Genomic DNA, 14,155 nt, shown 5'->3' with positions numbered 1-14,155 from the left:
AAGTTGACACTGCTATCTGTCCTTCAACCAATTTTCAAGATTTATCCTGCATCCCGCATCTTCAATCTTAGCTAGTAGCCTTCAGTGTAGAACTTAATTTAATGCCTTCTTGAAGTATAGCTGCAATACTTCATAAGATTTACCAGTCCCCTTGCGCTCTTATTTCATCGAAGAAGTTGAGGAGGGTGGTAAGGCAGAATTTTCTGCTTCCGAAGCTGTGTTACCTGTTGTTTATTGGGTTGTCGTACAGCTGATCTATAGGTTTACTCTTGATAATTGATTCATTATTTTATTTGAAGAAGGACTAATGGGCCTATTGTCCTATTGTCATATATTATACCTCATCCAAGTCATTGCTCAAAATGATGACATCTGATGACATGCTGGTGCCTTCCAAATTGCTTTGTCTAATACTTGCAAATAAAGAGAAACTTATTTCTGTGTACAATACATCAAATTGCAAAGTTCTAGCTATAAATCTTTTACAGCTTTCCACTCTTGCCTTTCCTCTCACAAGGACAGTTACTATTGATAGGTTATAGCTTGGTGAGCACTGTTTCATGGGTGCCAGCTACCCTCTAGTATACAGGGGATGTGGTATCATGTGCAAGTCTAGATAATGTATGCTGTCATTTGGGGGACATTATTCTCTCTCTCTCTTCAGGTACCATGTCCTAAGAGGGCATTGGTAACCATGACCTCCATGTTAATCTTGCTCTGGAGGTGCAGATCATCTTTGTTGGAGGTACATTCATCTAGTTTGCGAGGCTCTTTAGAAAGATCATTGTTTGTCTACCTTGAACTCTTTTACCATCTAACTTCCCCACCAGCATCAGACTTTCTAATCATGATTTCTTATTCAATGCCCAAAAAAATCCCAACTGTCTCTTCCTGATCTTGGTCAGCAGAGTCTTTTTGGTCTCATACTTTACTAGCAGGTCTTCATTGGTTGCATGACTATGACATCATTACCAAGACCAATTTTGTCATCACCTACCACCCATATACATACATTCAGCAGGGGTTACTGGATGTCAGTGAGTTAGATCCTGACTGATATTGTTTCTCCTGTGAGCAGAGACCCAGAAGTAATATATCTTGTGAAAATTAGGTACTCAGTATAGACCAGGAGTTGGTATTGCCTGGACTACATGTCTAGCAGTGTACTGTATAGATCCTTTGAACCATCAGCAAAAATCTCAATAGCTATATTTAAAGTTTTACAGATTCATGACAGTAATCAGGGACATATTCTCCTAAACACATACTAATTAATTTAATTTATGTCTGAGAGGGAAAATGGCCCCACAAGGGGCATCCATATTACAAGTCCCAATTTGAGACCAATACCCTATGGATTTTTCCAAGATGCACTGCTGCTGTCAATCACTCTTGCTAAATGACAATGGAGCTCCGCACATGTAACATTTATATGCTGTGCAAAGCTATCAGTGTTGGCTTTTTTATTCCACTTAAATTTTCATATTAAGAGACTAAATATTAAGCAATTGGTTATAGGGCAGGCTTTGAATTCATGGACATTTGAAATTACTTTGCAATGGTGAGAAAAACAATAAAATGAACGAAATATAACTGTCCCATTACATTCTTAGTTGAAAGTCAAAGAGCTATCAGTCCTTGGCACAATCCGGATTAAAACTGGAAGTAAATTCAGGTGAATGTCAGGCATAATGCAAATCGACCCTTCCCCAGGCTTTTCTTTGAGTTGATCTGTTACTTACTGATGGAGAATCTACTTATAGGATGTAACTTCTTTTCTGTTTTTGCTGTATTAATTGAGCTTTCTGTCTTCTTATGTGTATGCTCATCACTACTAGATCAATATTAAAGCTAATTTACCACAGAGTAGTGGAAAAGCAGAAGCACAATCTGCACATTTTTTCATTCATTCATGGAATATCGGCAGCACTGGGAGGTCCAGCATTTATTGCCCATATCTAATTGCCATTGAGAGGTCTCCTTGAAGTTACACCCACAGTGCTGTCAGGGAGGGAGCTCCAGTGACAATGAAAATGGCAAAAGAGTTGGTGGGAGTTTGGAGGTGTTCCCATTCATTTGCGGCCCATTTTCTTCTCTGTGCCAATCAAACAGGCTGCTTTGTCCTAGCCTCTTGAGTATTGTTGGAGCTGCACTCACCCAGGCAAGTGGAAAGTATTCCATCACACTCCTGACCTATGACTTGCAGATGGTGGACAGGCTTTGGAGAGTCAGGAGGTGAGTTACCCTCTGACTTGGTCTTCTAGCCACAGTATTTATGTGACTGGTACAGTTTTGATTCTGGTTAATGGTGACCCCAAGGATGTTGATATTAGGTAATTGAATGATGGCAATGCAGTTGAGTGTCAAAGTGGGGTACTTGCAATCTCTTGGTTGGAGATGATCATTGCCTGGTACTTGTGCAGTGTGAATGTCACTTGCCATCCCAAGTGTGAATGTTGTCCGTGTCTTATAGCATGCAGACGGGTCTACTTCAGTATTTGAGAAGCTCTGAGTGGAACTGAACACTGTGTAATTATCAACAAACATCCCCACCTCTGGCCTTAGGATGGAGAGAAGATCATTTATGAAACATCTGAAAATGGTTGGGCCTAGGACACTATCCTGAGGACCTCCTGCAGGGATTTCCCAGGACTGAGGTGATTGACCTCTAACAACCACAGTTAACTTCCTTTGTGCTAGGTATGACTCCAACTAGCAGAGAGCTTTCTCCAACTCCAATTCACTTCATTTTTGCTAGGGCTCCTTGAAGGCACGCTCAGTCAAATGCTGCCTTGATGTGAAGGGAGTTACTCTCACCTCACCTCTAGAATTCAGCTCCTTTGCCCATGTTTGAACCAAGGCTGCAATGAAGCCTGGTCCTGATTTTTACAGCACATGTGCGGTCCCCCGGTATCCTTATACAGGCTTTTAAAACTGGTCACACCACAATAAAGGTAGAACCATAGCAAAGCATAAGGTGAAAAATTGGCATTGTTTTTTCAGCTGGAGGCACTTTGTCAGATGAGGAGGAAAGAGCAGAAAGGGAGAGGGACAAGTTGGCTGCAGACATCATCATAGAATCTACCCTCAAGACCAAACAGCACAACCTGAAGGGGTTGCAGGCCAGTAAGATTTGCAAGGGAGAAGGGGCAGGAGGAGGTGCCATTACCCTGCTGGATGAGTCTATAGGGTTAGAGCCAGCTATCTTGAGGTGACCGAGTTGCAGGGCCGAAGAATGATCCACCTCTGAAGAGAGACAGTACCATCAATTTGTAAGATGATAGGGTCTGAGATAGCTTCCCACTGTAGGTGGGCACCCAATGCTGGTGGCACAGTAAGTGACTGTCATCCTGAATTTTTATGCCTCATGTTCCTTCCAGGGTCCTGTTGATGATCTGTGTGGAGTGTCACAATCTGCAGCACACTGCTGCATAAAGCTTTTGACAGACACATTCCAGAAGGATCAACACCTTTATACATTTCAAGGCAGATGAGGACAGTCAGGCAGAGTGTTACAGAGGATTTGCAGCTATTGCAGGCTTCCCAAGGATTCAATGAGTTATTGATTGTACCCATGTGCCCATCAAGGCACTTGCAGGAGAGCCGGTGGCATTTGTGAATTGCAAGGTCTTCTATTCGCTCAACATCCAGATAGTGTGCGATCAGTAGCAGCAATTCCTCCAGGTTTGTGCAAGGGATCCTGGGAGTGGCCATGATTTGTATATTCACCATCACTCCCAAGTTCCAAGTTTGGCCACTGTTCCTGCATGGTTGAATGGCTGGCTGGTGGGGGATAAAAGATATCCTCTGAAAATGTGGCTGATGACACCAATCAGACATCAAAGAATGCCTGTGGAGGAGAGGTACAGCAGAACCTATGCCCCCACGAGGGCCATAATTGAGAGGACAATAGGACTGCTGAAAATAAGGTTCCATTGCCTGGACCGGTTTGGAGGATGTCTTCAATATTCTCTGGAAAGCATGGCACTCATTGTGGTTGTGTGTTGAGCCCTGCACAATCTGGCTGTCTCTCGGGGAGATCAAATAGAGGATGAAGACTACAATGTGCTTCCACAATCTGCTGAGGAAGGATCTAGTACAGACTCTGATGAGGAACCTGCTCAGGCACAGGTTCATGATGATGACCCAGCAATGAGGCAGCTTTTGGGAGCCAGGGAGGCTTTGTTTCAAAAGAGTTTCCAGAAGGCCTCCAGGGTCAACACTTCAAATCATTGAAATGGTGCAGTTACATTATTGCTCATGAAGCCTTCCTGACAGCCTCTTTCTCTTGTGCCTCCTCCTGAAATAAACTGTCATGCCCAATCGCTGTTTAGCTTTGAGTTGAAGGCCTCCTATCTTCCTGGCACAGAAAACACAACAAGAACATGTGATATGAGGTTACATTTTAATACAGTGATGTCTGACAGCAAGATAAAGCATGAGACAAGTAACAATGATAAAGATCTCATCCATGAAAGCCCTTGTGTGTTTATAGTGATTTTATGAACTGCTTATAAGTGCTGCGTCCAGGTGCTATCCTGTCACCAGCAGTTGCATTGGATGCAGGCTACTGAGCCTAATGCCCCTTTGGCCCAGATGACTTTGATCTTTGATGAGTGTCCTGTGAGGGCCCTGTCTGGGCAGGCAAGCCCAATGCCAGGGCTGGACATTCATTAGTCATCGTAGTTTCCTCAGATGCAACGGTCACTGGCAGTGGGGTGTAAGAGTTGCTATCATCATCAGGAGCATCCTGAGAGGAACCCCTAGATGCATGGAGCTGCAGGTCATCCGCCAACATAAGGTTTGCTTGTACCTCCCTGCTCACCATAGATAGACAAGCATCTAGCAAGTCAGCAGGTGCCTCATCCATCCCTCACATTAGCAATGCCCTGCTGAGGTCACTGCCAATGTGTGGGCTTGCAGGCCTGAATGTAACCCCAGGAACCCTGATTGAGTTCCTGGAGCTGTTACTCCATGAAAGATGAAAGTCACCACTCTCGTTATGCAGGATGCTGTGCATTGAGAGCTGAGGGTCACTGCGGTGCTCATACTCCACATGGACCCTTCCGTTATATGAGTCATGGTGCCCAAACCCTCAGGAATCTCTGCCAGATTTTCACTTACATCCCACTGGGCATCAAGCATTTGCCACCTAATGGATGAGCTCATCATCTGCCTGGGGCTCAGCAGCATCCTGGTCTCCAACACTCCTCTGATTCTCAGAGGCCTGGAAACTCTTGGCCTCTGACAGCTCCTCAAGCGAATGTGACGTGCCTTCCCCAATGTCTGCAACCATCTTTGCTGGTGCTCTCAAACCCACTGAAGTGCCTGTATCTGAGGTGCTGCAAGGCATAGAGCAAGGATGTGACACTAATGCATCTGACCGTTCCTCCTGTTCAGATGTTAATGTAGGGCCTTCTGGATCATAAGCTGGTTTCGAAGATGATCCCTATGATGGAGGAAACACTAGTGTAACTACCCATGAGCATTTAAGATTTGGTGTTTATGAATTCTGTTAGATTTTGAAATTGGGCATAACACTAGACAAAGATTTCCAAAAACATAAAGGATTAGTGGATGTCACCTGGCATTCTTTCACCCATTGCCCTCTGTTTCTGAGACCCTCCCCTCCCCCAATCTAATTTGTGTCCACTTCATTCTTACCCTCCTCCAAAACCCCTGTCGTTCTGCGACCAGTGGATCTTGCTCCATGCTCACACATCAGCTCCAAAATATCCTTGTCCACTGGGTCAGCACTGCAATATTCAACACTGTCCCACCAGTTTGGCTTCACTCTAGGGCCTTGTGCTTCCTCTTCTCCTGTGAGGAAAATAGCGCATTCATAAGTAGCCGCACCACCCCCCCCCCCACCCCCCCATATGCCAAAACATTGCATTCTCCTCCCCATCCTCCCCAGTATCGCTACTTTAAATGCCCAGCCCATTACAGGGCTTCTCCTTTCCAGACTTGCCTGCCATCCTGCCTAGCCCCAGGCAACCTTCTAGGGCACAGGAAAATGTGCAGACTTTAGCTCACGGCTTTACACCCTCAGGCCCCACCAAATGCAAGCCCACACAAAAACACCGACTCAAAGTGAAAAGGGACTTAATTACTTATTCTTGCAGAAGGTCATTTATCCTCTTCCAACACTGCAACCAGGTCCACTGCCCCCGCCCCCCTCCCCCCCTCTCCCCCCCCACCCCCCCCAGCTGCTGACTCATGCTGCCACCTCAATCCAAGCCTTCTTGGTCGGATGTGGAGGCCTCCCTGTGCCATCATGTGGCAGCAGTATCTCCCTGCGATCACTCCCTGCCTGGATGAGCGCCCCCCGCAGGCAGTCTTCAGAGAAATGAGGAGCTGCTTAGATGCGGGCATTTCCTTGTCTTCTTCCATAGCTTGCAGCTCCAGATGACATTGCCCTATTCCTTGGCCTCCTATCTTTCAATCTTCAATGAAAAGGTTTAATTCCAAGGTCCGGAGCACTCTCTCCCAGGACTACACATCACAAACCAAACCTCACTTCTGTTTACTTTGGAACCCCTTGCCTGCAGCTGATTCCATTGAGGTGCCAGTCCTGTTCCCGGCCCCTGGCAGCATTGGCCCTCTCAGAAAATGAGTTTCACGCTGGCCAGTTTTAATTGGCCAGCCAGCATGTCTTTGCTGTCAGCTGCTAGTCTTGGGTGAGAGCAGAGTTCACATCTGCCTCTGGGCCTGCCACACGTGCACACCGACTAAAAAATTCAGGCCCTGGAGCTGGGTGGTCCTGGTGGAACCTAAACTGTGCGTTGTTAGGCATATTATTGGTGAGTAAATGCCTCTTGATAGCACTGCTGAACGCCACCTTCGATCACTTTGCTGATGACTGAAAGTAGACTGGTGGGGTGGTAATTGCCTCAATTGGATTTGCCCTACTTTTTGTGGGGAAGACAGACCTGGATAATTTCCTACATTTTCAGGTAGATGCAAGCATTGTAGCAGAATGGGATCAGCTCGGCTAGGGGCGTGGCTATTTCTTGAGCACAAGTCTTCAGCACTGCAGCCAGGATGTTGTTGGAGCCCATAACATTTGTTGTATCCGGTGCACTCAGCTGTTTCTGGATATCATGTGGAGTAAATCAAATTGGCTGAAGAATGGTTCCTGCAATGGTGAGGACCTCAGGAGTAGGACAAGATGAACTTTCCACTAAGCTTTTCTGGCTGAAGCTGGTTGCAGACACCTCATTCACATGTTAGGCTATATCGGCATTGAGGATGGGGATGCTCATGAAGCCTCTCCTCCCATTAGTTCTTTAGTTGTCCATCACATTTATGACTGGATGTGGTAGGACTGCAGAACTTTAATCTCATTGGTTGGTTATGGGATCACCTAGCTCTATCTGTAAATGCTGTTTTCACTGCTTTTCATGCATGTAGTCCTGTATTGTAGCTTCATCAGGTTGGCCTCTCATTTTTAGGTATGCCTGGTGCTACTCCTGGCATACTCTTCTACACTCCACATCAAACCAGGGTTGATACCCCAGTTTGATGGTAATGGTAGATTGAGAGGTGTGCCAGGCAATAAGGCTACAGATTGTGATGGAATGCAATTCTGGTGGTGTTGATAGTCCACAGTGCCTCATGGATATCCAATTTTGGGCTGTTAGCTCTGTTCTGAATCTATCACAGTTAGCACAATAGTAGTGCCATTCAACAGAGAGGGTGGACGGTGACATCAGTGTTAAGATAGGACTTTATCCCCACTGGGACTGTGTGGTGATCACTCCTACTAAGAGTGCAATGGACAGATGCATCTGCAATGGGTAGATTGGTGAGGATGAGGATTTTACTTTTCCCGCATTTGGTCTCTCACCAAGGCCCAACCTGTCATCTATGTCCTTCGGGACTCAGCCAGTAGTGGTGCTACAAAGCGACTCCTAGTGATGTACATTAAAGTTCCGCATCTGGAGTATATTCTGTGCCCTCACTTGAGTGGTGTTCAACATGGAGGAGTAGGTGGTAAGCAGCAGTAAGTTTCCTTGCCCATGTGGTTGTTAAACTTACCAATACTGTCATTGACAGATGTATCTACAACAGTTACATTCCCATAGAGTCTGAAGTTAATGTTGAGGATGTTCAAGGCCAATCCCTCTTCACTCTATGTCGCTGTGTCATCACCTTTGGAAGTTTGTCCTGCTGGTGGCATAGGATATACCCAGGGATAGTGATTATGGAAACTGGGACATTGGCTGAAAGTTATGATTTTTTCAGGGTGTTGTTTGACTGGACTGTGGGACAGCTGGGTGTGCTTTTGTTATGCCTGAATCCAATGCCTAGGTTGATGCTTGGTGGTCACTGTAGTCTTGTTCTTATTATACTTTTTCATAGCAGTTTGTTAAAACTGGAGTGGCTTGTTTAGCCTTTTCAGGAGGTAGTTAAGGGTCAATCTCATTGGTCTGGGTCTGGAGCCACTTGGCTGTTGCCAACATAAACTAGGGTTTTAGTTGGAAAAGTTTAATAATCACTAATTTGCAAGCTGTCAGTGCTCACAAACCCCAGTTCTCAGTAGAATGGATAGGTCAGTGGATCTTGATCACTTCATGTTATCCAAAGGAGCAATAACAATTGTACAAAAGTTACAGTTTTTTCGTGTCTCTCACGCGCCTAACTGAGAGCTGCCAATTTTTAATGATTCCACCCATAGTCCTTCTTCATCCATCAATATTCTTGGCTTCACTAACTTCTCCATGACTCAATGAGGAACACATCTGCCTCTGAACCAGAATGTTGTAGGTTCAAAACTGGAGTACAAAATCCAGGCTGCCATTCCAGTGCAGTAATTAGGGAGTGCTGCACTGTTGGAGGAGTCATCTTTCAGATGAGAAGTTCAACTAATGAAATGTCTGTAACCAACATCACCAGAACCAGTGAAGAATTGCTGACTGTGGAAGCTTTTCTGCTTGTCCTCATCAAGACAATTCACAAATTGTAAAAGGAACAGCAATTTAATTGTCCGTTGTGCCCTTTACAATTTAGTATTCTTGTGAGTTGTCCTGATGAGTGCAAGAGGAAAAGTTTCCGCAGCCTGTCTCTTATTTCAGCAATACTCAAGCTCTGTACGACCAAAAGAAACAGGTAAACTGACTATTTGTCTCATTGTTATTTGTCAGGTCTTGTGTGCAAACTGGATGTTTTATTTGCTTGCAACAATCACTCTTTCAAAAAAAAGTACTTAATTGCTTGTGAAAGGCAATATGTAAACGCAAACTTTTTTTCTTCTGACAACTCTCACGATCTGTTAGATAGCACATAACCAGAAACGGGGTTTCCATGAACGGACCTTGACCATGCTACAAGATTCCTCGTTTTTCTCCATGTTATTCTGACCAGTACTGCTCTGAAGTATATTATATTTAACTAAACTCCAAATAAATCATAATTAGCCTTGTCCCCCCTCACCCCAACCCCCCCCCCCCCCCCATTACTCTTTTCAACAAAGATAATGTCCTAAATTAGTTATTTCATTGATTCACTAACCGTTATGTGTACGGCAGGCTATGTTACTACAAGAAGCTATCCAACATGTGTTAATCCGAACCCTCAAATCCGTCTCCCAACCCGAGCATCCCGCTGCCTTTGATTACAGCAACGGTGGGAATCTCTTATCATTTTTGAAAATAAGCTGTGGTCGCTGCAATCAGAGCAGTAGTTGGTGGGAGGGTGTATTTTATGGTCAGACACGGCTGGGAAATAAGTCTGTCTTCATCTATAACGTGTATATATTTTCGCAACAGCCAGAACATTGATCTTTGGTAGAGTTCTCCCTTCTCAAGAAGAGTCTATGACCGCGTCTTTCCTGTCAACCTATCAAACGGAGAGCAGTAACTGTTCCGAGTAGCTCCTCCCATTCCTTTTTAACACTGGAGTTCAGGGAACCGGTCCCATTAGCTCCTGATCACTCGGCCCATCTCATATCGCGGGAGCGGACAGAGATCGCTCAGGAGCACCAGAATTTGCAATGAGGCGCCCCCTGAACGCGATGATCTGTCTTCTCCTCCTGGCTGCACTGCACTTGGATACGGTCAAGGGGATAGGGATTTATCCTTACGGGCATGCCGAGTTCAGCTACAAGCGCAACAATTGCAAGCCCATACCCAGCGCCCTGGCGCTGTGTCACGGCATCGAGTACCCGGAGATGAGACTCCCCAACCTTCTCGGGCACGAAACCATGGAGGAGGTGCTGCAGCAGGCCAGCTCCTGGATCCCGCTGGTCCAGAAGCAGTGTCACCCAGACACCAAGAAGTTCCTCTGCTCCCTCTTCGCCCCGGTGTGCATCGATGAAGTGGACGAGCCGATCCAGCCCTGCCGCTCGCTGTGCGAGCAGGTGAAGGAGAGCTGCTCGCCGGTCATGTCAGCCTTCGGCTTCCCCTGGCCTGACATGCTGGAGTGCAATCGCTTCCCGGAGGACAACGACCTGTGCATCCCACCCGCCGACTCCAACGAGCACGTCTCTGTGCCCAAAGAAGGTGAGGCAGAAGTGAATCCTAAAGGGAGAGTGGGAATAGTATCCTTTCACCAAACGCCTAAAATAGTTCACATCGATAGGTTTTACAGACGTTAACGATGTGCAGATGTAATACTGGCGATTTGAAATACTGATTTGCATATTTTTTGTGTACAATGCTGTTTTTCTCTTATTCGTTCTGTTGCAACACCCTGAGATATATTAATAGTGTCTAACCTCTGTCTACATGAGAGGTGCCAAAGTTAACTTTATTGATATCCCGATAACTATATAATTCGAAACAGAATACTTATTTGCTGCAAAAACAAGCGAACTCCAGCACTGGTTCCTGTCGCTGCTTGGTGTGTTGCTCCGATCAGTTGTATAATAGTGTTTTATACAGCGGAAGAAGAAACTCGCTGTGATATTGTCTCGGAAGGTTTCGGACCGATCAATACATTTGCTGATCGAATGAACTACAGCATCTCTGTGGGGCTGACCTCTCTGCAATATGTTCTTTTTTAAAAAATTTTTTTGATAGACTTCCATCTGTGTCCTGTGAACGCTGTCTCTGTTTTTTTTTAAGTTTAAATGTGTTGCAGATGTTAACACGCGATTCCGCTAGTAACACGGCTTCACCTAACTACCAAAACCAGAGCAGTGACTAGTGTTAGATTGGTGCATTTTTTTGTGAGCTTACGCGTAAGTTTTAAGAAACCCACTGCTTCTGATGGACCAGGCATTTTAAATTAACATCTTGCACCATGACCAAAACTGCTGTTTTCCAAAGCTTGGGTGTTTAAAAGGGAAAACAAAGCAATTCATTTAAAAGCTATCGGGAATGCAAATTGGGGAGCTTTGCCTGTGACTGTGCCACACAATGTATCACAGTGGGCACTCTGGAGCCAACAGTGCAGCCATTTAAAGGGTGAAGACCTTTTGAGCATTGGGGAGCGAATAGGAGTGCTCCGCTTTTTAATCGTTCCATTTAAAGAACTTCCACGGTCCATGTAATTCGCTATTGTGTTTATTCGCATCCCATCTGGAGCAAACACACAGTTTCTAGTGAGGAACAGTGTCCCCAATACCTCAGCTCTGGAATCCATGCAAAGCGCCTAAGCCTATCCTTTTATTTCTCTTCAATGCAGGGCGCAATCTTCCCGGTGAGGATAATGCCTTAGAAGCATATTCCGCAGGGAAATTGTAACCGAAGGTATTTAAATACTTCGTAAAATATGGCTCACTTCATAAAAGTTGCAAAACCCGTGGAAAATCTGGAAGCCATAAAGAAGGTGGAAAGTGCAGGCTGTAGTAATTAAAGGCTGTCTGCGCTGGGACCATACCCAGAAGTAAAGTACAAGAAAAATCCTTATTATTCTGCTGAAAAATGTACAGTCTGTACAAAAATCATTCCTAAATATATATGCACTCTTTTTTTCAGAACCGAAGATCTGTGACGCATGTAAAGACAGAGAGCAAAACGACAATGAAATTGTCGAGAACTACTGTAAAAATGATTTCGGTAAGTTGCAGTCTCGGGCCTCATTTTCCTTAAAAGCTTCATGGAGCGAGCGAGGATTTGCTTGTTTACAAGTGGCGGTGCAGCAATAAATTGTATCCTGTGCGCTTTCTTGCCCCCCGCCCGCTGCGTTTTCTTGCTGTTCCAATAACGGGACTGCACTGCTTCCACATCGCCTTTAAAAAGAAACCCTGTCGTTTCATTGAATCCGACGTCCAGCCGGCGCTGCAATGTTCCTCTCCACAGAAGCGGCTTCTCATTTCCCGTGGGAAGGAACATTGTTCAGCTGCAGGCACTGGCAAATCTAACTCAGTAAAGTTCAGGCAAAAACCAGGTACAGTTTTCAGCCCGGTAAAAATTGAAATCCTGAATTCGTGACACCCATGAGGAAGGTGGTCTGAAAGAAAATGTGGGGTGGGGGTGGAACTGGTGAAATGCTCACAGTCGAGTGGCTGGCTTGTTTTACAAGCGAGAGCCTGTGTTTTATTGATTCACAGTTCTGATGAAATACATACCAAATGTTACCAGCTGCTGATTAGCTTTCGAGTTTTGAGCTTTCAAATGTTGGCGTTGCTCTTGACGCTGCAGATTGACATTCACTGAGCTGATTCCTAAAGGGGAGAGGTGGGATGGAGAAAAAGCGACGTCACCCACCCCCCAACCCCGATACCACTGCCCGCCCTACACACAACACAACACTCGGTAACGTATAGGTTTATGAAGACTCGAATTTTACGCATGCAGTCACTGACTGAGAACTCTTTTTTCGGTTTCACACGATTGATCCCAATAATGGAAAGGAAGCCACCTGTTCGCCATATTTATCAGTCCCGTCCTCTTGACAATTCCATTTGGATTCTCCTCGGCAACAATCGCCCTCCCTCCCACCTTCCTGCCCCCTCCACCACCAGACGCGTTAACATGTCATATTTTAATCCTTTCCTAATTAGCTTTGAAGATAAAAGTGAAAGAGATTTCTTACATCAATGGAGACACAAAGATCGTCCCCGAGACAAAAAGCAAGACTATTTACAAGCTGAATGGAGTGACCGAGAAGGATCTGAAGAAGAGTGTATTGTGGCTGAAGGACGGCCTGCAGTGTACCTGCGATGAGATGAACGACATCAATGCCCCCTACTTAGTGATGGGACAAAAGCTCGATGGGAACCTAGTCATAACCTCCGTGAAGAGATGGCAGAGAGGGCAGCGAGAGTTCAAGAGAATTGCTCGTAGCATCCGCAAACTGCAGTGTTAAATAGTGTGGCCCTATTTGCAGAGCGTAACATTGAAAACCCCGTACACCCCTTTCCCTCTGATGCATTTCACGCCGTTTACGCTTTGTTAGCAATTGTGTGACATAAACTATGAAATCACTGTCCTTTGAAACACACATAAACTGAAACCGCCACTAATGATGGATTTAAAGTTGCGAGAACGATAACCGATTGTAACTTTTTTTTTACAAAATTAGCTCCTTTCTGAAGCCTTAACAGGACCATTTCCTCCAAAGTAATCCTATTTATATGGCATAAGAGATCTTCATTTGACGCTCTGGTGCACACGTGTTGATTTCATTTACATATACACACATATATTCGAAATACCATTTTATTGAACAAGCATCAAAGACGCCAGTTTTACATAGGCTCAAAATGTATGTTCAAAAATCGAATTTTAAATGAAAAAAATCTTTGGCCTGCTATAAAAATTCGAGATTTTTTTTCAAAACATTCTTTTTATGTTTGGAAGCAATCTTCTCCCGTGAGTCTCTTGAATTGTAGGTAACTTTATCCATAAGCACTTCGATACAGAAATCTGAAATAGACTAGGTTTGAAGCATAGGAAATTCGTTCGATTTCCACTGAACAACCTTCCACTCTCCTGTAGCACTACACTTTACCACTGCTGACAAGGATGCTGGTAGCTGTATTTGCTTTGGGAATTGCCTTTAGCCAAAGTTGTCACATTCAACACTACATGGCCAAGTAATATTTCAAATATTGCATTATTCGAAACCAAAGTGCGTGCTGAGAGTGTTGCAATTAGTTGAAATATTGTTTATAATCGTATTTAATACACGCTGGTGTAAATTTACCTTTCAAACAAAGGTGCAAAGATTGGTCTGAAACGTTTGGCGTTTTTGTGCAAATACTTCA

The 14,155-nt window shown here is 44.8% G+C and overlaps 1 protein-coding gene across 1 annotated transcript; it reads left to right on the top strand.

The window, feature by feature from the left end:
• Window positions 1-9,940: 9,940 nt before the first annotated feature.
• On the top strand, window positions 9,941-13,423 carry sfrp2 (secreted frizzled-related protein 2). Its single transcript, XM_041196041.1, has 3 exons — window positions 9,941-10,502; window positions 11,922-12,002; window positions 12,950-13,423. Exons 1-3 carry the CDS (start codon window positions 9,995-9,997, stop codon window positions 13,252-13,254), a joined length of 894 nt encoding a protein of 297 aa, XP_041051975.1. The 5' UTR covers window positions 9,941-9,994; the 3' UTR covers window positions 13,255-13,423.
• The last annotated feature ends 732 nt before the right edge of the window (window positions 13,424-14,155 follow it).

This window comes from Carcharodon carcharias, chromosome 1 (assembly GCF_017639515.1).
Source record: "Carcharodon carcharias isolate sCarCar2 chromosome 1, sCarCar2.pri, whole genome shotgun sequence".
Taxonomy (NCBI): Eukaryota; Metazoa; Chordata; class Chondrichthyes; order Lamniformes; family Lamnidae; genus Carcharodon; species Carcharodon carcharias.
This window is presented reverse-complemented; position numbering and strand designations above follow the sequence as displayed.

Coding starts and splice junctions, on each gene's coding strand:
- sfrp2 (XM_041196041.1), top strand. CDS start 9,995: ATGAGGCGCCCCCTGAACGCGATGATCTGTCTTCTCCTCCTGGCTGCA. Junction 10,503..11,921: donor CGTCTCTGTGCCCAAAGAAG/GTGAGGCAGAAG, acceptor TCTTTTTTTCAG/AACCGAAGATCTGTGACGCA. Junction 12,003..12,949: donor CTACTGTAAAAATGATTTCG/GTAAGTTGCAGT, acceptor TTTCCTAATTAG/CTTTGAAGATAAAAGTGAAA.